Source organism: Amphiura filiformis, chromosome 16, assembly GCF_039555335.1.
Source record: "Amphiura filiformis chromosome 16, Afil_fr2py, whole genome shotgun sequence".
NCBI lineage: Eukaryota > Metazoa > Echinodermata > Ophiuroidea > Amphilepidida > Amphiuridae > Amphiura > Amphiura filiformis.
In genome coordinates this window covers 12682365-12704643 of record NC_092643.1, presented here as the reverse complement: position 1 = coordinate 12704643, position 22279 = coordinate 12682365, and the positions used below count along the sequence as shown (strand labels likewise).

The 22279-nt window shown below is 37.5% G+C and overlaps 2 protein-coding genes across 2 annotated transcripts in view; both read left to right on the top strand.

Annotated features, from left to right (window-relative positions):
* The window catches only part of LOC140172437 (uncharacterized), a 123768-nt gene extending 116739 nt beyond the window's left edge, over window positions 1-7029 (top strand). The window contains exon 2 of the mRNA XM_072195586.1: window positions 5463-7029. Coding sequence (XP_072051687.1) covers window positions 5463-7029 — 1567 coding nt within the window. The remainder of the gene's footprint in view (window positions 1-5462) is intronic.
* A 5994-nt stretch (window positions 7030-13023) lies between these two features.
* LOC140136510 (uncharacterized) lies at window positions 13024-22021 on the top strand. Its single transcript, XM_072158222.1, has 3 exons — window positions 13024-13126; window positions 13382-13703; window positions 21147-22021. Exons 2-3 carry the CDS (start codon window positions 13382-13384, stop codon window positions 21326-21328), a joined length of 504 nt encoding a protein of 167 aa, XP_072014323.1. The 5' UTR covers window positions 13024-13126; the 3' UTR covers window positions 21329-22021.
* Window positions 22022-22279: the final 258 nt, after the last annotated feature.

Genomic DNA, 22279 nt, shown 5'->3' with positions numbered 1-22279 from the left:
TACCTTTTGGACACTTTAAAGTTTTTGGAGAAGAAATATATGAAAATATGTTAATAATAACCTACCTTTTTGACACTTTAAAGTTTTGAAAATTATTTGTCAAAGTAAAATTATAACCTTTTTGAAGTCGAATACAGATGGTATCGAATTTGGTTTAAATAAATAATTTTCCCCCGTGCTTCCGAAAATGTCTGCAAAAGATATTGACTGAATTCCTGCGGCGTTGGAAAATAAGCGTACCTGTTATTTATATATGTCTTACAACCACAAATCCTTATGGTGTTTCCAAAGTAAATATCCTCCAAACGCATTGTCTTAAATCATATTTTATTGCTATTTGAATTCATGTGTAATAAGAATAAAGCCTTAAACCTTTAGGTTAGAATCAAATATTTGATAATATGTTGAATTTAAAAAGGCAACTTTCCCCTAATGCAAACATCCCCTTGCATTTTTCACAGTTTCACGGTAGATACGCGTTCAAGTTAAGTAACAACAGTATCATGTAATATTTTCGCAATTATATCAATATTTAGTGCATTTGTATGCAGGGCAATTTGATTTAGTATAATAAATTTCAAAGTTATATAAGTTATATAAACAGAACATAAACTTCCAACCCCACATTAATGTGTTTTAGTTTGGGTTGAACATACATCAATAAAACACTGGCAACTATTCTACGGCATCCCCTGCATCCATCTTTGTTCCCTATATTGGTGTGCATATTAAATGTCATTCAATCATAATGCAGTTGTTCAGTAATTTTGATCATTTACAGCGGTATTAAGATGTAGTTACAAATCGCTAAAGGGCCTTAAGGGTACATCTTAAGGCGTATATAAATGAGCATGTATATAAATACCAATAGCTTACACCAGAGGCAGAACAAATAACCAGGCACAACTCCTCCTGAATGTATGGGGACGTGTCATTGACTTAGCCCTTTGAAGAGTGCACACCAGTAAATACAAGTCTCCTACACCCTGGGAGAAAAAAAACAGTGTTTCAAACGAGGAAACGTGCAATACGACTGAATTAAATCCATTAGAAAAGGCTTAAAACCCAACTATTAGGCCCTGATTCATATTTAATCCTCATTTAGGCCTGGGAAATAGATTGTCTGTGAAAAATGAGCAGGATCTGACTTTTTATTACAATTTGGCTAAACTTTCAAAATGTGTTACATTTTAGAAACACCAAGCTATTTGTAAGGTGGCGTACGCTGTATGGGCTATAGGGTGATCTAGTCGGCATTTTTCTGGAAAAAAATGCTTGACTCCGTATATAATTTCTACACACAGCTGTTTGATGTGATCATTTATTAGTTTTTTAAACAAAACATCATGTACAACCCAATTTTAGGCTTGAACAGCTTAAAGCTGTATCATACTAATGTATACAGATGCTTTTGAGTCATTTTCAACTTTAATTTCCCCTTATTTACAACATTATTCACTTTCAAAGCATTTTTTAAAGCTTTTTCAGGATATAAAATGTATCTATTTATGACAAGATAGGTGGCGCTATTTAGATATTGGAAATTACTCTTTCAGGCTTTTAATAAAAATAATTCCTTTTATTTTTTGATGAAATATCCTTATAAAATTTCTTTGTTGCTTATTTCATCTATTCCACCTGTTTAAATGGCAGTATTGATTACCTATCCCTTGCAAATAAAGAAATATGATTTATGATAAATAGCGCCATCTATAGTTTGCATTTTCTTAATAATGAAGCCAATTCTATATACATCAAACATCCGTGTACAATAGATGACTTCATCTGACCTTCGACTTGCAGAAACGGTAAGTTTTGAAGAACTGAGTCGCTCTGGAGTCAAGAAAATGACGTTTTCCTGGACCCTGTTTGTACAGAAAGTCAATGGGAGCTATTTACTGGTGTGCACCCTGAAGACAATAAGATTATTCCTTGCAAGTTGAATATAGCAAAGTACAAATCTTCCAGCTGGTAGTTGTTAGTCATGAGTTAGAAGTCCATCATATTAACATTGACAATCTTTAAAAGCTCAATGATTCCATGCGCCTCTTCTGAAATCAACAGGCTCGGAAGTCAATTGTGAATTGGTGGTCATTATGAGAAAAATTAGTTTTCAACCAATTATAATGCTGTTTTCGATTTCTCAGTATAGAGCGTTAACAGAAAGAAAGTTGTTGACTATCCTTTTTTACACGTTGGGCATACAAATTCAAGTTACATCCGTATCTCGGTTATTTATAGACATGGTTGAGAGTGTTTTTGACAACGAAAAGCCTATTGTCATTAACAGAAAAGACCAGGCTTCCGCTTTCGGAAATTGGAATTACTGCCTTCTAATCAACACCAGCAATGCATATTGTTCTTGTACTCTGTTAAAATCAGGAGAGGTGCGCTTCAAATGAGAACAAGCATATTTATACTGATCGAAATAGAAACAGAAGTCGAAACAGAACAGTGAAGTAGAATATTATAGAGCATACGCTTTCAACGTGAGCTTAGCCCTGGGCTACAGAAATGATCCTATCTATGGCTGTGTGTTTCTTTGTTTCTCTGTGTTTGAAATAATCCATGATAATGTTTATTTGATCAAAATAAATTGAAGAAAGTAACAAGGCTAATATTTGTTTCATCAAGCTCTAACACCAATGAATATTCACTCTTTTCGAACCAAATATGTTCCTGTTAACAACTGTATAATGAGAAGTATGTAAGCGTTAATAAAACTTCCCTTGCGTTATTAAGATGCTTCAATTAAATTCAGCGTATTGTTAGATTTGTATCACTCATACCACACAGGAAACCTATTGTAAAGCATCCTCTCAGCCACTGATACCTATCAACATCCACACAATACTGCTGATATAATGGCCTGAGGAAACTGGATTATTGCGTTTTGAGGAGTTAATATAACCAATTACAGACAGATACTATCTTATCCAAGGCAATGCTTATAATAATCTTTATTGACACGTGCCTGGAAGAATCTTTGCAAGTTTTAATAAATGAAACATTAAAAACATAGAATGTTAAGCCAATACTGCCCATTGTTGCCATCGATATAGCTACGAGTATCTGTTTGTTTATTCAGGGCAAGATGTGCCCGGGCCCAGGGCCCAATGTGGCCATGTGCATGTTTCTTTTTAGCCCGTGTTTCCTTTTATAATTGCAAATTTTTCGCGCTTCGCGCGCACTGGCCCTTTGCACAGCAAATTTCACCTTAATTTTGGGTTAAAAGTGTCTGAAATTGAACTTTTTCGCACTCAAATGATCTAGTAAAGTCGATCTTATAGTAGAGCCCCCTTTGTAAACCAAAACGTGGCCACTTGAGTGCACATGCCTTCCTCACGGTGATTTTGGGGCCTCTGAATTATTCCGTACCCCGATACAGAGGCTGATTGAGCTTTTAAATTCCAGAGGTTTTCTTAAATGTTTGAATCCGTAGATAACCATTTACCCATATGGTCTACCTCCTATAAAAGTACAGTTTGGCTACTCAAGTGTTTTCTTTTTGACGTCCGCACCTTTTCCAATTATAAACCTTCAGTTGAATGTTTCTGCTACACCGGCCAATCTGAGTGCAAGGAGCAAGAAACAAAAATCAGAATTAAAACATACACATTCCTTCACTTAGTTACGTCCATTTCTCAGATCTAGTCCCACCACGTCATAGCACAGCACCACACCGCCTTCAACACTTGTATTTAATATAACGTAACTCTGCCCATCTGTCCAAAGTATCACGTTTTACTGTTTAACAATAATATCTCCTAAAAGGACAGGCGAAGCAGCTGAAACAATCATACTCATATCTTTATGCAGACGCATACCCCATGAGGACCTTTGGAATACGTTGGCCATACTTTAACGGCGTTTATTTTGCAGAATTCAATCGAAGTGGGCAGGAAAGTAAGATTTTAATCAATGTTTTACGTTTTAGTGAAATGTTAGGATACTATATCAAATGTATATGACTAGTAACTGCTGTATTGAAGTAGTCGGAAGGGTTATGAGCAATTATCTGCCTGGATAGGAACTCAATAAAAAGATATGAATTTTATAGATCAGAGGATAAGAGAAAAACAGAGATGTGAGACACTGGACCTGAAGTATCTGAACCCGGAGGGGGTTCTCCTTGGTGGAAGGAAAACATGGATGTGCCACGGTTTGGGGTACCTTTTCTGCGATTTCGGTATATCAGTGGGTGTGTTTTCAATGGAGACAAATGGGCCCAATTGGATGTATTTGGGGGGGGAGGAAGTAGGGCAAACTGTTGGTGCTTTTGGGGTGTTTTTGAGAAGAATTGGTATACTGATGGGTGGCAAAAGTAGGTAGAAATTCAGCATCCGAAAGTCTGCGTGGCACATCCCCTTACAAACCAAGTGTCGAGCTCTTACTTTATTTATAATTATTACAAAAAAGAAGAGTGACAGTGACATCAATACCTATTATCTGAAATAAAGTTTTGCAAATCCCAGTCAACGGAAAGCACTCTTCGACTAATTATAATAATAACAGCCCAGATTACAAGGAAGAATTTGGCTGGAAATTTTAGGAAAAAAATTAAACAAAAATCTTCATGAATTTTCTTTTTATAACAGCAATTCTGTGACATTATGTGCAGGTCTATCGTATTTAGTCTGATTCAGGATTTCAGATATGCATTTATTTTCTTATCTTTATGTCTGTTCACTATGTGTCTGGAATGATTAATTCTGTAAACTATATGCCACATTGGTGACAGTTGACAAACAAGATGTTTAATCCTATCCATAATATGGGATGAAGCTGAGCATAGGTTATAGACATACTACCAAACCATCAGTCAAGTCTCTGCGCAGTCTGATGAAGACCCGGTGAACGGGTCGCAACGTTACTGAAAAAATCGTTGGTGAGTCCAGTATTTGATTCATATTTTTGTCTATTTTATACTACTGGATGACTCAAAACATTCATAATCTTGTAAGGAACAATTTCGGGCGTGATCGCCTAAAATTATGCAGAGAACTCGAAAATACGGCGAGGAAGATAGCGAATCATCGGAACCACTTGCGTTTTAACTTGCGTTGTCTACATGAAGATGTTATACCTCGCAGTGTTAAACTCAGGAGTACTATAAAGGGACACAAGGCAAGTAACATCCTTAAAAATGCCGAGAGAAAACTTCTCAATGAACGTGTAAGACAAGTAAACTTCACGATTAACGCTCTTAATAACAAATTTCACAGAACTGATGAAAACTACGCACTGAGCTCACAAGAGAGACATATGATCAAGTAAAGAAGTTCACCACAGATACGCAACTAGCGCAACACAAACTTGTTAAAGATCGTCAAATTGATAAATTCTCAAAGTTAAAGCAATCCGGGAAGCAATCTCGTTCTGATTTAGATCTTAATTGGCGGAATAGTGGAAAAACATCTCCCATGAGGACAAGGAAAAGTGGGTAAAAACCTTTCTAACAGAGACCTTACAGAAAGTGAAACATCGATCCTTGCTAAAGGTCTTGGTTATTGTGTTGTTGATCGTAAAATTCCAATTGCTGAATACATCACTGCCACTGAATCGGCCATTAAACAAGCGAACCTTGACAACTCAAAAGCTGAAGAACTTAGACACAAAGTTAACACAACCATCCGTAACTCCAAGCCTCCTCTATCTAACATCACTAAAGAGGAAAATAAAGCGCTTATTGATCTCGGTAAGGACAAGACTATTACTATAGTTCCCAGCGACAAGGGCCGTTGCGCAGTGGTACTTAACACAGCGGATTATGATTCCAAGTGCCAAAATTTATTGTACGACCAGCAAACTTACAAACGTGTTGGATACAATCCTACAAGTGGATACAGAAAGAAGGTCACAGATTTTACCAATAAATTATGGACTAAGGGAGCGGTCACTAATGTTGAAAAGCATAGTTTGAATCCCCCCACTGAACCCACTGTTCCCGCGTTCTATGGCTTACCAAAGATTCATAAGCCCGAACCGATCCCGGTACGACCTATAGTAAGCAGCATCGGTTCAGTTACCTACAATTTGGCCAAATACGCCGCCAAGGTTCTTGCTCCATTGGTCGGCAAGACGCCCCACCATATTAAGAACAGCCAAGCTTTCGTGGATACTGTCAAGGACATTAAGTTAGAACAAAACGAAATCATAACATCTTACGATGTTAGCGCATTGTTTACATCCATTCCACCGGATGATGTTCTCAAAGCAGTTACCAATTCGCTTATAAATGACCCAAACCTCAGTGAGCGCACAAATCTGAACGTTGAACAATTGTCTGAGTTGGTTGATATTTGTCTGAATACCGCGTATTTCTCGTACAAAGGGCAATACTACAAGCAGATCCATGGCTGTGTCATGGGATCCCCCCTTTCACCAATTGGTATTGACATACGTATGGAAGAATTTGAGCAATATGTCCTGAAGAACTTTCCAGGCAAACCTCCAAGACTCTGGCTCAGATACGTGGACGATACATTCGTTGTTATCGATCAGAACGAACAAGACAACTTTTTCAAGTATATCAATCAAGTTGACTCCAACATTAAGTTTACTCAGGAAAGTAGTAAAGACAATCGGCTTGCTTTCCTAGACTGTCTTGTTCAAGTTAACCCTGATAACACCCTTAGTACTACTGTTTACAGGAAACCGACCCATACTGACCAATACCTTCAGTTTGGGTCACATCACCCCCTTGTGCACAAATTAGGGGTGATCCGTACCTTATATCATCGCGCGGATACCATTATTTCTGAAGAAAGTGACGTTCAGAAAGAAAAAGATCACGTCCGCAGTGCCCTTCAACAGTGTGGCTACCCAGACTGGGCTTTCGAGAAAGCCGCCACAACCAAAGACACCCCACAACAAAATAACACGGGAGATGTCATTGCTAGCAAAGCCAGAGTTACTATACCTTACTCCACAGGCCTTTCAGAGAGAATCAAAACACTTTCAAGGCATTCGGCATTGCTACCTCCTACAAGCCCTCTAATAATTTACGGAGCAAACTGGTGCACGTAAAAGACAAAATTCCAAAAGACAAACAGTCTAACCTAGTTTATGGACTCACATGCTCTGAAACTAGCTGTGCCCAGTCTTATGTAGGAGAGACAAAACAGTCTATTAAAGCTCGCTTCAATCAACACCGGAGAGGAAGTTCCAACGAAAACCAGGACTCCGCAGTCTTCACCCATTCAAAACTCTCTGGCCACCAATTCAATGCCGACGACATCATAATCTTCGACAAGGAGGAGAGGTGGTTTGAGAGGGGAGTGAAAGAATCCATCCGGGAAAGAGCTGAGCAGCCAGCTCTCAACAAGAAGGGGGGCCTCCGTTTCCTGCTATCACACGCCTGGGACCCCACCGTGAAACTACTTCCTCGCCGATTACCATCACGTGACCAAACCATCAGTCAAGTCTCTGCGCAGTCTGATGAAGACCCGGTGAACGGGTCGCAACGTTACTAAAAAAATCGTTGGTGAGTCCAGTATTTGATTCATATTTTTGTCTATTTTATACTACTGGATGACTCAAAACATTCATAATCTTATACTAGCTGATTGTTATACATGTAACGTATTTCACGTCCAAATATATACAGCCTGTCTCAAAAAAAGTTGTGCAAAGGAAAAGCGCCATCTTTGGCAATTAGAAAATACCGTTGTGACATAATGCTTAAATCAACGTCAAGGGCGTAGACTTAGCTCTCAAAGCTGAGCATAGGTCATAGGCAAACTCTGATTGTTATACATGTAACGTATTACACGTCCAAATATATACACAGCTCATTGCTAAATATACTTCATCAAAGAAATCGATATGTCTCTCAAATAAAAGTTCACGCCTTTGTTACAGTCAAAATACTCGACTTTTTTCAGGCAAAATGGTAATTATATTAAACAAGACAAGTGAGGAGTAGTTTGCTGTTGATATGTTGTGATTTCATCTGGCTAAGACTTGGCTGTAAATTTATAACGCTTTCATTCTCATGGCGTGGGATCTATAGAGGTTATCCACTTTACTCATGCGTGACTACTAACAAAAGCCGCTGATTCCCGTAGTATTCCTCATTCAAACAAATTCAGTGCACGACCTCGGAGTTACCTGCATGGCTTTGGCGGGCTATTTTGAAACAGTCATGGTTGCACATGCAGGTACTTCTTTTGAAAGTCCTAAACAAGGTATAGCAGTCGCTGATAGGATATGCAGCTTATAGAACACGGATAACCTCTATTAACATGAATGCAACACAATCTTCCAAATTATCGCATTATTTTAATCAGACAATAGAGCCAAAGTGACCATTTCAGTGGTTATAGCCTCGGCAGCAGTGGCGTAGCCAGGGGGCAAAGGCGGGAAGTTACCCCCCCCCCCACCCCCTGTCAGAAGTCTTGCCCCTTTTGTCGGAATACTTTGCACAGTTTCCGGATAAATACCCGAGTTTGTCATACGAGGGTTGGTCAATAATATCCCGCAACCATTGTTTATCTCCGCTCATGCATGACTTAGATGACTGTTATTTACGATCAATAAAGTTTGTACCTTTGTCTTTCAAAAGACACAACAATTAGTATCAGAGTACCTTTAATTACATAATCTCATATGCATAAAGTCATTGCCATATGTACTGTCAACATTGGCGGGAAATTTGAATTGTAGTTGAGGAACGTGTAATAAAAAGAAGCAGAAGTAAGGACCAAAGCAGTTTACAAGCCTTATTTTTGGTATGAGGTAATCTAAGTATATTCAATTGATAACTGGGACCCCACCGTGAAACTACTTCCTCGCCGATTACCATCACGTGACCAAACCATCAGTCAAGTCTCTGCGCAGTCTGATGAAGACCCGGTGAACGGGTCGCAACGTTACTAAAAAATCGTTGGTGAGTCCAGTATTTGATCCATATTATTGTCTATTTTATACTACTGGATGACTCAAAACATTCATAATCTTATACTAGCTGATTGTTATACATGTAACGTATTTCACGTCCAAATATATACAGCCTGTCTCAAAAAAAGTTGTGCAAAGGAAAAGCGCCATCTTTGGCAATTAGAAAATACCGTTGTGACATAATGCTTAAATCAACGTCAAGGGCGTAGACTTAGCTCTCAAAGCTGAGCATAGGTCATAGGCAAACTCTGATTGTTATACATGTAACGTATTACACGTCCAAATATATACACAGCTCATTGCTAAATATACTTCATCAAAGAAATCGATATGTCTCTCAAATAAAAGTTCACGCCTTTGTTACAGTCAAAATACTCGACTTTTTTCAGGCAAAATGGTAATTATATTAAACAAGACAAGTGAGGAGTAGTTTGCTGTTGATATGTTGTGATTTCATCTGGCTAAGACTTGGCTGTAAATTTATAACGCTTTCATTCTCATGGCGTGGGATCTATAGAGGTTATCCACTTTACTCATGCGTGACTACTAACAAAAGCCGCTGATTCCCGTAGTATTCCTCATTCAAACAAATTCAGTGCACGACCTCGGAGTTACCTGCATGGCTTTGGCGGGCTATTTTGAAACAGTCATGGTTGCACATGCAGGTACTTCTTTTGAAAGTCCTAAACAAGGTATAGCAGTCGCTGATAGGATATGCAGCTTATAGAACACGGATAACCTCTATTAACATGAATGCAACACAATCTTCCAAATTATCGCATTATTTTAATCAGACAATAGAGCCAAAGTGACCATTTCAGTGGTTATAGCCTCGGCAGCAGTGGCGTAGCCAGGGGGCAAAGGCGGAAGTTACCCCCCCACCCCCTGTCAGAAGTCTTGCCTTTTGTCGGAATACTTTGCACAGTTTCCGGATAAATACCGAGTTTGTCATACGAGGGTTGGTCAATAATATCCCGCAACCATTGTTTATCTCCGCTCATGCATGACTTAGATGACTGTTATTTACGATCAATAAAGTTTGTACCTTTGTCTTTCAAAAGACACAACAATTAGTATCAGAGTACCTTTAATTACATAATCTCATATGCATAAAGTCATTGCCATATGTACTGTCAACATTGGCGGGAAATTTGAATTGTAGTTGAGGAACGTGTAATAAAAAGAAGCAGAAGTAAGGACCAAAGCAGTTTACAAGCCTTATTTTTGGTATGAGGTAATCTAAGTATATTCAATTGATAATTGTGAAAGAAGAAATGTATCCGTCAAGAGATGAGGAAAGGTACCGTCTTTGAACTTTACCAAAAATGGACCTTAATGACAAACAAAAATGGTGTGAAAATCGCGAGAAAAGAGCCCACACGGTAGAAGAAAGAATCCAAATTATCTCCAAAATAAAACAAATATGATTATTGGTATGGTATGAGAGATCATAGTCAGGATAATAGAATTTGTTGCAATAAAAATAGAAATATGCGCATGCGTTGATGGTATGCATGATAGAAAGTACCAAAAATGTATGAAAAAAGTAAAATTTCATCAAAAAAGCGTTAAAAATAAGACTAATATTAGGTTTGCGGAACAGTAGCTGTGTGAGTGAATTGTTATACCAAGTCTTATGCAAAAATTAAACATACCTTTCGAAATTCAAATTTCTTATTCAATCCAGAGCCTCTCTATGGTGTGCTACTTTGATTACAAAAACAAGACCTTTTGAAAACAAGGGTTCATTAATCAAGAAATGTTTGTGAATTCACCACTGGGACCTCCCTTTTTAATAATCAGTAGATACCCAATCAAACCAGGTACCATTGGTTAAATTTTTTTGTCATCGATTAATCTTTCTATCTCTTATTATGTAAGGAACAATGGGTGATAAAGCCTACTCAAAATTGGAGATATTCAACACGATCCCTTTTTTTAAAATAAAAATGGTATAGATCTAAAAAGAGTACAGCATCATTCTTATGTTATTGGTCTACAAAGTTGCAAACACCGCGCCAGATTCCATATTTTATTCTCGAGATATTTGTAATTATGTAACAATACCTCAATTTGGCGAGAGATTTTCTTGACTTCATTTCACCATAAATCAGGCAGTGCCCATACGCTATTGTGTTTATGCTAATGCCATTACGTAATCAAGTATTCAACATCGCTAATACATATTTGTTTTGAAAGACAAAGGTACAAACTTGTATTTAGCATAAGTAACAGTCATCCAAGTCATGCATGAGCGGAGATACACCATAGTTGCGGGAACTTATTGACCAGCCCTCGTATAAAATATTGTTTTACTCCAGGACCTGTAAAAAAAAAGGAAGGAAGGAAGGTTTTATTTCAAACTCTAATGGTGACCCGCAGGTCAAATTGCTAGAATTGTACATTAAACACAACGGTTTGATCATGACGCCATACAAAATACAACAAACATTAACACATGAAATATAATACAAAGCAAAAAAATACAAATTCAGATTAAAACAAATGAGTTTTCTAGAGTTTTTTTTGAGAAATGGAGTTGAGCCGGCATTTCTTACATGCTGCGGAAGTGAGTTCCAAAGTGATGGGCCTGCAACAGAGAAAGCTTGTTCACCTAAACATTTCTTACTAAATGGTATTGCAAGAAGAGTCTTGTCTGTTGCAGACCATGTTACCGGAGCCGTTGAAGGACGTCTTATGCGAACAAGTAAGTTGGCAAGCAGGACCACAGTCATTGAGACATTGGTAAACATGAAGACATATCTTAAATTGAATGCGTTTTGTGACCGGTAACCAGTACAATTCTTTTCAGAAGAGGTGATGGACTATCGAGTTTGGGCGCCAGTTACAAACAGCGACATAATTTTGTCCGTCTAAGTAACGTGCGTTTTCCATATCCCAGAACACACCAAACAAACAATTATAAAACGAATTTACTTCGCAAGTATTTTTGTCGATAAAAGTTCCTTTTTAAAAACTACATAACTGCAGAATGTTTTCGATCACGTATATTGGATGTACCAAACGACAATCCACGATGATTCTATAACTGACGCTAAGCGTTTGCCAAATTTCTTGTCGCCAAATGGATTTTAGCGATGCTATAATAACATGTAAAATCAATATTTACATGCATGTAATTTATCTAATAGGGAATTATGTGTGGTAGATCTTATGAAATTGGGCCCCAGATACCGCAAACAATGGCCGTGTTTGACCGGTTTTTGGGGGGTTTTTTTTGGGTTTTTTTGCCAAATTGTCTGACTCCAAGGGGGAAAGCACCCCTCAAGCACACCAAGAGCAGGTCGTGAACACAATTTGGTTTTGTTAGCCCCATGTTGAAATCTGTTGGAGCCACTGCCAATACCCTGTGCAAAACTTTATGGTAAATAAAACATTACATTTTTATTCGACATACAAAATAAAAATTAAGGCAATTCCAGAAAATTCCTATAAATGTTTGACTCTTAAATCAAACATATCTCAATCTAACATATAACGTATTCGCCGTAGAAGTGATGATGTAACAGGATTAACTACCATGCATAGCAATTGGTTCAAACAATTTTTGAATATATCGCCCAGCACTACAAGCAGGTTGCCCTCATCACCTGTGTAGACGGAATACCGCTCTTTTCAAAGATACTAATCTTACAGGTGTGAGTGATTAGCATGATATATGCTATATAATTATGATCCAGGTCTTTATCCCTGTTCTTTGACATTTATGGTTCAATACAAAGAAACCATGTGAACGTACCAGTGCAGCGCGATATATTCAAAAATTGTTTGAATAAATTGCTATGATAGTTAATTAGACTAACTCCATCACTCGTCTACACTGCGCATGTATTTGTAGGACGAATGAGAGCATCAGTCTAGTAGTTAAATCCTATTACATCATCACGTGATATGAAGAGCATGCAACTTCATGTTGTGTGCGTCAATGTCATCATACTAGGCAGAAAATGTTATCTCATAAAATGGGAACATTCGGCTTTGGAACAATAAAACCAGTTTCAATCTCGAACCTTTTTATTACAAAATTGTGAATTCTTACACGAAAGACGCTGCTAAAAGACGTTGTCTACATGAAAGACGTTGTCTACATGTTTATACTGGATTTTGACCAAAATTGAAGGAGCATTTTTTGTTGGTGAGATGAATGCCCCCTTTAACTTGATACATCATTGACGGATAGAGACAACATTTTCCTTCAAAGAAGGTAAATAATTGATAATTCCTAGGTTATATTGACAAGATTATGCAGCTGCTTAAGCCTGCTTTTCACAGAAAAATAGAAGTTGCGTGGGAAATAGAACCATGCCAATTATTATTATTATTATTATTATTATTATTATTATTATTATTATTATTATTATTATTATTATTATTATTATTATTATTATTATTATTATTATTATTATTATTATTATTATTATTATTATTATTATTATTATTAATACTTCTTTCCTTATAGATGGCTGTGTCATTGACAACGCAATCGTGTGATCTGGCCAAGTGCAGTATATGCCATCAACTTCTAAAGTCTCCAAGAACTCTTCCATGCTTACACAGTTACTGCGCAATCTGCCTTGAAAAGCATACCAAAGATTCGTCACCCAGCAGTAAAGTGAAATGCGTTGAATGTGGAGAAGAGTTTAACATTCCACCAGGTGGCTTGAAAGAATGGCAACCACTGGCGATTGTTCATCGGGTAACGGAGCAGAAGGCGATACAGATGCAAACGATGTCAGAGGAAACCATTTATTGTACTGCTTGTGCTGGCGTCGGCGAGGAAGGTAATTTTTAATTATCAGATAGACATGCTTTTACAAAGTTGCTTAGGGATCAAATCAAAACTCGACCGCCGGTTGCCCGCCGGTTCCGGGCGGTTCCGTCCGGTTCTAAATTATACACAGTAATGAGGTCAGTCGTCACACTCTGGCTCATATGGCCGGTTGGTATCATCGAGTGAATGAGTGGAGTGATTTCAAGTGGTTTCTTTTCAAATTTAGTACAATAGGAATAATCGATTTTCCTTCTCGGAGTTCTTCTCAATCAATATAGCTACTTTTAGCATTTTATTTTGATAAAATATAAGCAGAGACCTGGTCTATTTATTTCTAATTATTTTACATCGTGACAGGTTTCATTTCCGGGGGATAATCGCGATCACGAAATTCTGCATGTTTTAAAACGCAAGGGTAACACACTAAGAAAGGGAAAAGAGAGAAAAAACAAGACAGAAAGGGAGAAAGAACATGAAGAAGGGGAAGAGAGAGGGGAGAGGAACAGGGAGATGGAGGATGGGGAGAGGTGGAAAAGGGGTGAGAGTATGAGATGTGTCTCTCAAATCACATGAGAGAGAGAGGGGGATAAAAACTACACTAAGTTCGTAATATAGGCCTAGGCCATTAGGCTGGTATATTGGGCCTACAATGATGTTGGCCAGGCTCGTTGAGGTGATGTGCAAGAAGAACTAATGATTTTGCAAGATCGACAAAATATATGCGAATCCCATCACCCCTCGGCACTGCGCCCGTCATCAGCACCAACGGAGATTAGCCCCCGGGATTAGCCATGGGGCAGGATGGCAAGTCATTCCCCTCTCCTGCTCAGTCGTCAGAAATGTTGTTACAAAATCTTCCTTTTGGTCTATTTTAGACCCAAAATCAACCCCATTTTGTACCATTTTGGGCTATCATTTTCTTCGGAAGGGGGGAGAGGTGTCCCAAATATACGAGAGGGGGAGGGGTCATAAATGTTTGGAAAGAAAAATGGGGTGGGGGGGTCATAAAAACTTTGATGACCAAAATGTAGGGAGTCATAAGATGACCACAGATAGTGTGTTTGTTTCCTTCAAAAAGACTGATTTTAATACAATTTTTGCCTGTTTAGGGGTGTGTCGGGAGCGTTAGATCAGCTCCTCTGATATAATACTCTTTAGGTGGATCAAAATAAGCCTACCGGGACTAAAATAAAACCAATAGTTGTAAAAGGCCTATGCATCTTCCTTTGGCAAGTTGTCCTCAATTTTTGTTCATTTTAGTATTGAAGTTACATTTTTTGCATAAATCACAAAAGAAATCCCCAGTTGAAGTACAAAGCAAATTAGTCAATCAATATCACTTCAACTGGGGATTTCTTTTTGTGATTTATGCACGCATCATATCTTCTGGAGGCAGTTTTGAACTAATGACCTTTCGTATAATTGTCCATCACCAATACAGGCCTATGTGATTCACAAAATAATAAATTCACAACTTCTAAATTACTTAACCTATAGAAATCATTGAAACACTGTTCTGAACTTAAATTAACTGATTAAAACAATAGTGATATATTCAAGCAATTTTAACCATAAACAAGAAATCATTTCCTTGTCAATAGACACGCGACTAAGAAAAATCGATCATCGTGCAGTACTTTAAAGTATGGGCTATCATGGCTATTGTGACCGTGAAATTTCAAGTATGCGCTATTGTGATCGCGAAATAAACATATCGACATTTTGTTAATCTCTCCGGTTATGTGCTTAAACCATGGAGGTATATAAATAAATGGAGAATGATCGCCAGAATTCTAATCTCCTAAGTGGAGATTATCCCGTTACCTCTATTCAATGAGTCACCAAACTTGAATTGACCAGCCACTTCAGCCAAGCTATTGATCTCCACGATGGTTATGAGCCTCTACCATGGTTCATTGATTGTCACTCCCAAAATTTCCTCATAGGAATTGACCCTACATTGACCCGTACCGGAAGCCTTGTAAAAGAGACTGTATAATGACGTCAGCTAGTCAATCAGCTAGTTCAAAGTCACCAGTTTTGATAGCTTATAGTTTCAATGTATGATCGTGTGAAAACCCGAAGAAATTCGGATGTTCTGTTCTCAAGTTATGAAACTGTTTTCTACACTAGTTGTGCCGTAACTTGGCAAATATACTTAGTTTTCATGTTCATATATTAAGCTTTTAAGGGGGTCTGAGGGAGTTCAAATATAGTGCAAATGAAAGCAAAACGTTTTTACCTTCCGATTGTGAAAAATTATGTTGGGCCAATTTGGGCCATTTGAGTTACGACCGAGCAAAATTTACCGGAAGTACTTCGGAATTCAAGCAAAAGTGATGATCAGACAATCTTTTCTAGAGAGAAATTGATATATGGAATGTATAGGCCCTACATACTTTGTTTAAACAGTTTCTCATAGTTTAGTGTATGATAACCGTGATTTTGGTTGAAGCTTCGGGTCAAATTGATTGAGTGCCATGACGGATATGTCATGTTATTGTTTTTAAACTTTTAATTCTGCATTGTCATGAAATCGTATAGGCCGCCTAAATCATCATCATTAAACTTCTCATTGTATAATAAATAATTATCAGTATTTAGGCCTAAATGATTATTAATATTATTAGGAGGCTATCATTTGCGGTTCCAAATATACGGGGGGTCATAACTTGTTGGAAAAAAAAGTCATAATTCAATTTTTTATGACCAAAATGTAGGGAGTCACAAGATGACAACAGATAAGGTGTTTCTTTTTTCAAAAAGACTGATTTCTTGATGCAATTTAAGCACTCAATTTTTGGCAAAAATGAGATTTTGATATCAAAATTTTATGAAACATGAGCACTTTCCAATAAGTATAAACTTCATTTTACCCCATTGAAATCAATGGCCAGTGAAGCAGACTTCACAATGTAATCAGCTTAGCATAATCAATATAAACGTGAAATTGCCTATTCAACAATAATTGGTCATAACCAACGTAGTACAAAAGAGGCTTGGCTGGATCATTCTCCATTTATTTATATACCTCCATGCTTAAACCAACCGGCGGTTGCTACTCATGCATTCTTGAATATTCATATACCAATGACCTCTGCCAACCGGACGGAACCGCCCGGAACCGGCGGGCAACCGGCGGTCGAGTTTTGATTTGATCCCTTAGAGGAAAATTGTACACCATTATTAGGCTGCAAGTTCTCCATTACACAGAACTAGTATATTATCATGGCTGGTAAGAATCCTCCAAATATATCAGATAATAAAGCGGATATTTTTCATCGGGCATTGATTAAATACGTTAAAGCTTAGCTACTTATCCAGGAAACACCCTGATACTATATATTTTCTTCAAGCTAAAAATAAAAAATCCAGAAGTTTATTATTATGTGGCCCTTTGATAATTTAGTTAATATGCATGTTTGACCGTTTATATATCGTCGTATAGGGTGCACAACTTATAAGTTCCCCCCTACATATTTTTTTAAATAAATCAAAAACGATTTGACGAAATGCAAAACTGTAAAATGATATGGGTAGCCTTATTTGTTTTCCACATGTGGACCAAATTTTAGCGTCACACGTTATTGCGTTCAGTCACAATGGTTCATTATGTAAAAAAAGAAGACCGTTTTAAACAGTGTTAAAAGTTGCATCTGAGTCCATAGGACCCAATTCTCAAACAATACAGTAGGCCAGGGATATTCATGTGTTTGTAAAAGAAAACTTGATCTTTGGTATTCTTCTTCTTCTTCTTGAAAAGCATAGCAGGTGTTTTATTCTTTTCTTTTTAATGATAAATGTCTGAGATGGAAGGGATATGTACTGCAGTGAGATTAGACCACGTCACCAGTAGTTCATCACATGTGAAAAGTCACACTTTAATAATGCCGCGTTTGCCCGAATTTCTTCGCGGTAGAGCAATAGGTCTGCTGGATGAAAATGTACCGGTGAAAGAAATTGCTCGTTGTATGGGAGTTGCACTTAATGCAATTCGAAAACCTTATCAATGAAAACACAACACTGCAAGAGCTAACCCGAGCAATCCAAAATGTATGGAACATGGACCAGCAACGGGTCCGGAATTTAATAAACCGCATGCGGCGACGTTGCAATGCAGTTGTCAACAGTGCTGGAGGACACATCCCCTACTAAACATCTTAAACCACTTTTAAGTTTTATTTCCATTACAAACACATGGACAGGCCTAACATACTGTATTGTTTGACAATTGACTCCTATGGACTCAGGTGCAACTTTTAAAACTCCCTCTTTTTTTACATAATGAACCATTGTGGCCAAACGCAATGATGTGTGACACTACAAATTGGCCCGGATTTGTAAAACAAATAAGGTTACTCATAACTTTTTACAATTTTACATTTCGTTAAATAATTTTCGATTTATTTTTAAAAGCATTAGGGGGAACTTATAAGTTGTGCACTGTATAGTAGAGTTTTAGATTTATCCTACAAATCTAGAATATTTGAGAAATTGGATCTCGATCATTTAGAAAAATAAATTTAAATAACCCAAGGTTACCGATACAAGACAAACTTGTATATATATTTACATTAAAAAACATGTATAAAAAAAGAAGGCAAGGGTCTTCCACTACATAGACATTTGGATTATAAATCGGTAAACTTGTTGCTAGCTCCAAAGCGTAACAAAGGAAGTTCTAAACAAAAAGAATACTAAGCCGAAAACCTTTTACAAATAGTCCGGCTGCAAACTATTGTTTTATCGGGTTAAATGGTTTAGCCAGTTAAAGTGGTTTTTTTTTCGCTGATTATTATCCTTTAGGTAGTACAAAATGTAATTATGGGGGATGTAGAATTGTCACCCCTGGGCAATTCAAGATTTCCAATGTCAAAGTTCATTCAGGGGTCAAAATTCAAAACTGCGCACCCCCGACTTATTGTTTCGGAGTTTTGGACAAATTTTTATGTTGACTCCTGTATAAACTTTGACCTTGGATATCTCGAATTGCCCAAGGGTGGCAATTTTACACCCCTCGGGATCTTATTTTGAACCGCACATAGAACAATAATCAACAAACAAAAACACATTAACCAACCTACCTTGGTTTGCCACCGGACTAAATGGAACACAAAATAACCACCCTGTTGTCACACTTTAACACGCTTCGTAGCGTTCGTTAAGTCACCTTGTCTATTTGCTGTCGAAATTATGTAATAATCGGATTAACTGCCATAGCAATAGATGAATACAATTTTTGAATAGATCGCCCTGCACTAAAAACTGGATGCACTCATCACCTGTGTATATCTGTAATCATAGAGTTAATACTCGCTCTTTTTAATGATACTAATCTTACAGCTGCGAGTGATTAGCATTTCTTTGACATCTATGGTTCAATGCAAAGGTACCACGTGAATGTTGTAGTACTGGACGATCTATTCAAAATTTGTATTCATCATTGCTATGGTAATTAATCCTGTTACATCATCACTGCGACGGCGAATTGTTAGCTAGCGATGATTAGGTATCTATTCGGCCTATTAGGGTTAGATAGCGATGATTGTATCTATTCAGCCTATTAGGGTTAGATAGCGATGATTAGGTATCTATTCGGCCTATTAGGGTTAGATAGCGATGATTAGGTATCTATTCGGCCTATTAGGGTTAGATAGCGATGATTAGGTATCTATTCGGCCTATTAGGGTTAGATAGCGATGATTAGGTATCTATTCAGCATATTAGGGTTAGATAGCGATGATTAGGTATCTATTCAGCCTATTAGGGTTAGATAGCGATGATTAGGTATCTATTCAGCATATTAGGGTTAGATAGCGATGATTAGGTATCTAGTCGGCCTATTAGGGTTAGATAGCGATGATTAGGTATCTATTCAGCCTATTAGGGTTAGATAGCGATGATTAGGTATCTATTCGGCCTATTAGGGTTAGATAGCGATGATTAGGTATCTATTCAGCCTATTAGGGTTAGATAGCGATGATTAGGTATCTATTCAGCATATTAGGGTTAGATAGCGATGGTTAGGTATCTATTCGGCATATTAGGGTTAGATAGCGATGATTAGGTATCTATTCAGCATATTAGGGTTAGATAGCGATGATTAGGTATCTATTCAGCCTATTAGGGTTAGGGTTAGGGTTGGGTTAGGGTTAGGGTTTGGCTCTCCAACGCAACGCTAGTAAGCATTCGTTAGTAGTGAAGAGGCATCGCTCTGGAGCGCTTGTGATAAGTTACTGTAGGAGTTTGCAAACAAAGATCAGACATCATAAACAGGACAAGGACAAACTAGACCAACAGGTACCTTAAGGGTTCTGGTTAGAGCGTTCGGGCAGTATTACATGAGAGCACATCAGACATATCGAATTGCATTCTAAATATGGAAAATGTCCTTCTGATATCAAATAATTTTTTGAAATTCGCGGTATAATACATATTTCTCATCAAAAAAGGGTCTAGGTTTTAAAACAAGACCATTATGAAGGGTGTAAGTATTTATATAATATTGAATGGCTTTGAGTGTGATACAAGAATATTTTTCTATCGAGTGCAATATGTTCTTGTATCACACGAAAATAAGCCATTCAATATTATTATTATTTTTTATATCAGGTTTTTGCTATGCGGTAAAATGAAAATTTAAGCTTACCTTGCCACCGGGTTTAACCAATGTGTATTGTAATGTAAGCTTACATTTTGACCTTCTTGTTTTCTGCTCTATACTCTCCAAAGACAATTTCGTAATAATTATATATAGGTTTATTTGTAGATGTGGATTATATTTCCTAAGGTTATCATCATCCAGAATTGTCGCGAATTAAGTTTGTGATTTTACTTGTTTATACAGTACGAAATCTCCTGTGAGCCGTTACGATGTATGTATTGTATTGTTGTGCTGTTGTATCATGACGCGTGTTGGTGCCGTCACCATGGTAACCCGCGATACGCGTACAATATTCAATAAATATTGTATTGCATCCGGGTGTTTTGAAAATATTGTAAAATATACAGTTTTATTGTATCGCTCAAAAGCCTGATATAAATAATATTCATCTTTATTTTGAAAATATTATTATCATTTCATTTTGCAAGAAAAATGTCACGCCACCACCCTGTTAAGGGTCCCAATATAAGACACATAGCCATATATGTGATGCGATCAAGCAAAATCAGTCGGAACTCGGGAAATATTAAATTTTCAGTTTCTCATAGGATAGTAAAACATTTACAGAGCTGCATTTTACAGAAAATCCCATTGAAATTGAACAACCAGTTCCAACGATATGAGCAATTAAAGAGTTTCCAAAACAACAGGAAACAAAAGGAAATATTTCCTTTGTTTGACTATATCGCAAAATCAATATTTCCGAGTTCCGACTGATTTTGCTTGATCGCATCACATATTATGAATTGAACTAAGTTCTGAATTTTTCGTTTTACATCTTTTATACAGACGAACAAGGCGATGACTACTTACTACTGAAAGAATATGGCTCTGAATTTGAAGTCGCTCCTGTTTATGGGAGCCTGAAAGCTGTGTTAGAAGATGTCGTTGTGGCAGAGCCTCCCTCGATTATTCACGCTGCGAAGAATTTGACTGATGTAAAATTCGAGGAAAACAAAGATAAGAATTAAGAAAAGATAGTCATTGGTCGGGTTTTGTCCGGTAGTAAATGTCGTAAACGTGAGTTAAACAATAAGACGCCTGTCTTGAAGATGGAATTCGAAAATTTTGAAAACGAGAAATTATCCACTGCACTAGATGTTGCCGTGACAAGTTCTGCGCTACACTACTTCCGAACTTCATCAGGACCAGTAGCTTTATCTCGTTGCTGATTCATGCGAAGCTTCCTAACATCTTTGACCTTGAAGGCTATTGAGCACGTTTCTGAATGCTGAATGAATATTCTCCTGCGTTGGCAAGCTGACATTTAGTGGCAAAGGCCTGGCAAACTTTTCAGATTTGTGTTTTGATGTAGTCTAGACCTGCCCGTCAGTATATCAACTTTGGTGGACTTACCAGACAGGGTGTTAACAGTGTTCCACCATTTCTTGCTGTTGAGGCTGCCATCTGAGAGTTCTTACCTCAACTTTGTTGTTAAGCTCCTTCTATCGACCTTCTCTGAATGATCGTCAGCTCCATGTCCTCTGGGTCTAGAGCACTGTTATGAAATATGGCGATACCCTCAAGGCAATAGATGGCGATCCCTCCTTTGTTGGATGTAGGTCTGTTTCTACGACAGCTGAGGGAGTATCCTTCAGCTGAATGTATTGTTATACATTCAGCGCCATCATTCACAGTAGCATCCAAGAAGGTTTCCACGATGACAATTAATTGTCAACAAACTATAACGCTCACTGTTTCCGATTTTTTGTATTAAAGAGCATTAACAGGAAGATCTTCCACGTTGTGCAGACAATTTTCCAGTTGTAACTGGACATAATATCTGAATTCAGCGTGAAAATGCAAGTTACGCTGGTATCTCGATAATTTATAGACATGGTTGAGAGTGTTTTGAACAAGAAAAGCCTATTGCCACTAACAGAAAAGACCAATTCTTATCAAATCCGTATAAAATATCGAAT

Coding starts and splice junctions, on each gene's coding strand:
- LOC140136510 (XM_072158222.1), top strand. CDS start 13,382: ATGGCTGTGTCATTGACAACGCAATCGTGTGATCTGGCCAAGTGCAGT. Junction 13,704..21,146: donor TGCTGGCGTCGGCGAGGAAG/GTAATTTTTAAT, acceptor TCTTTTATACAG/ACGAACAAGGCGATGACTAC.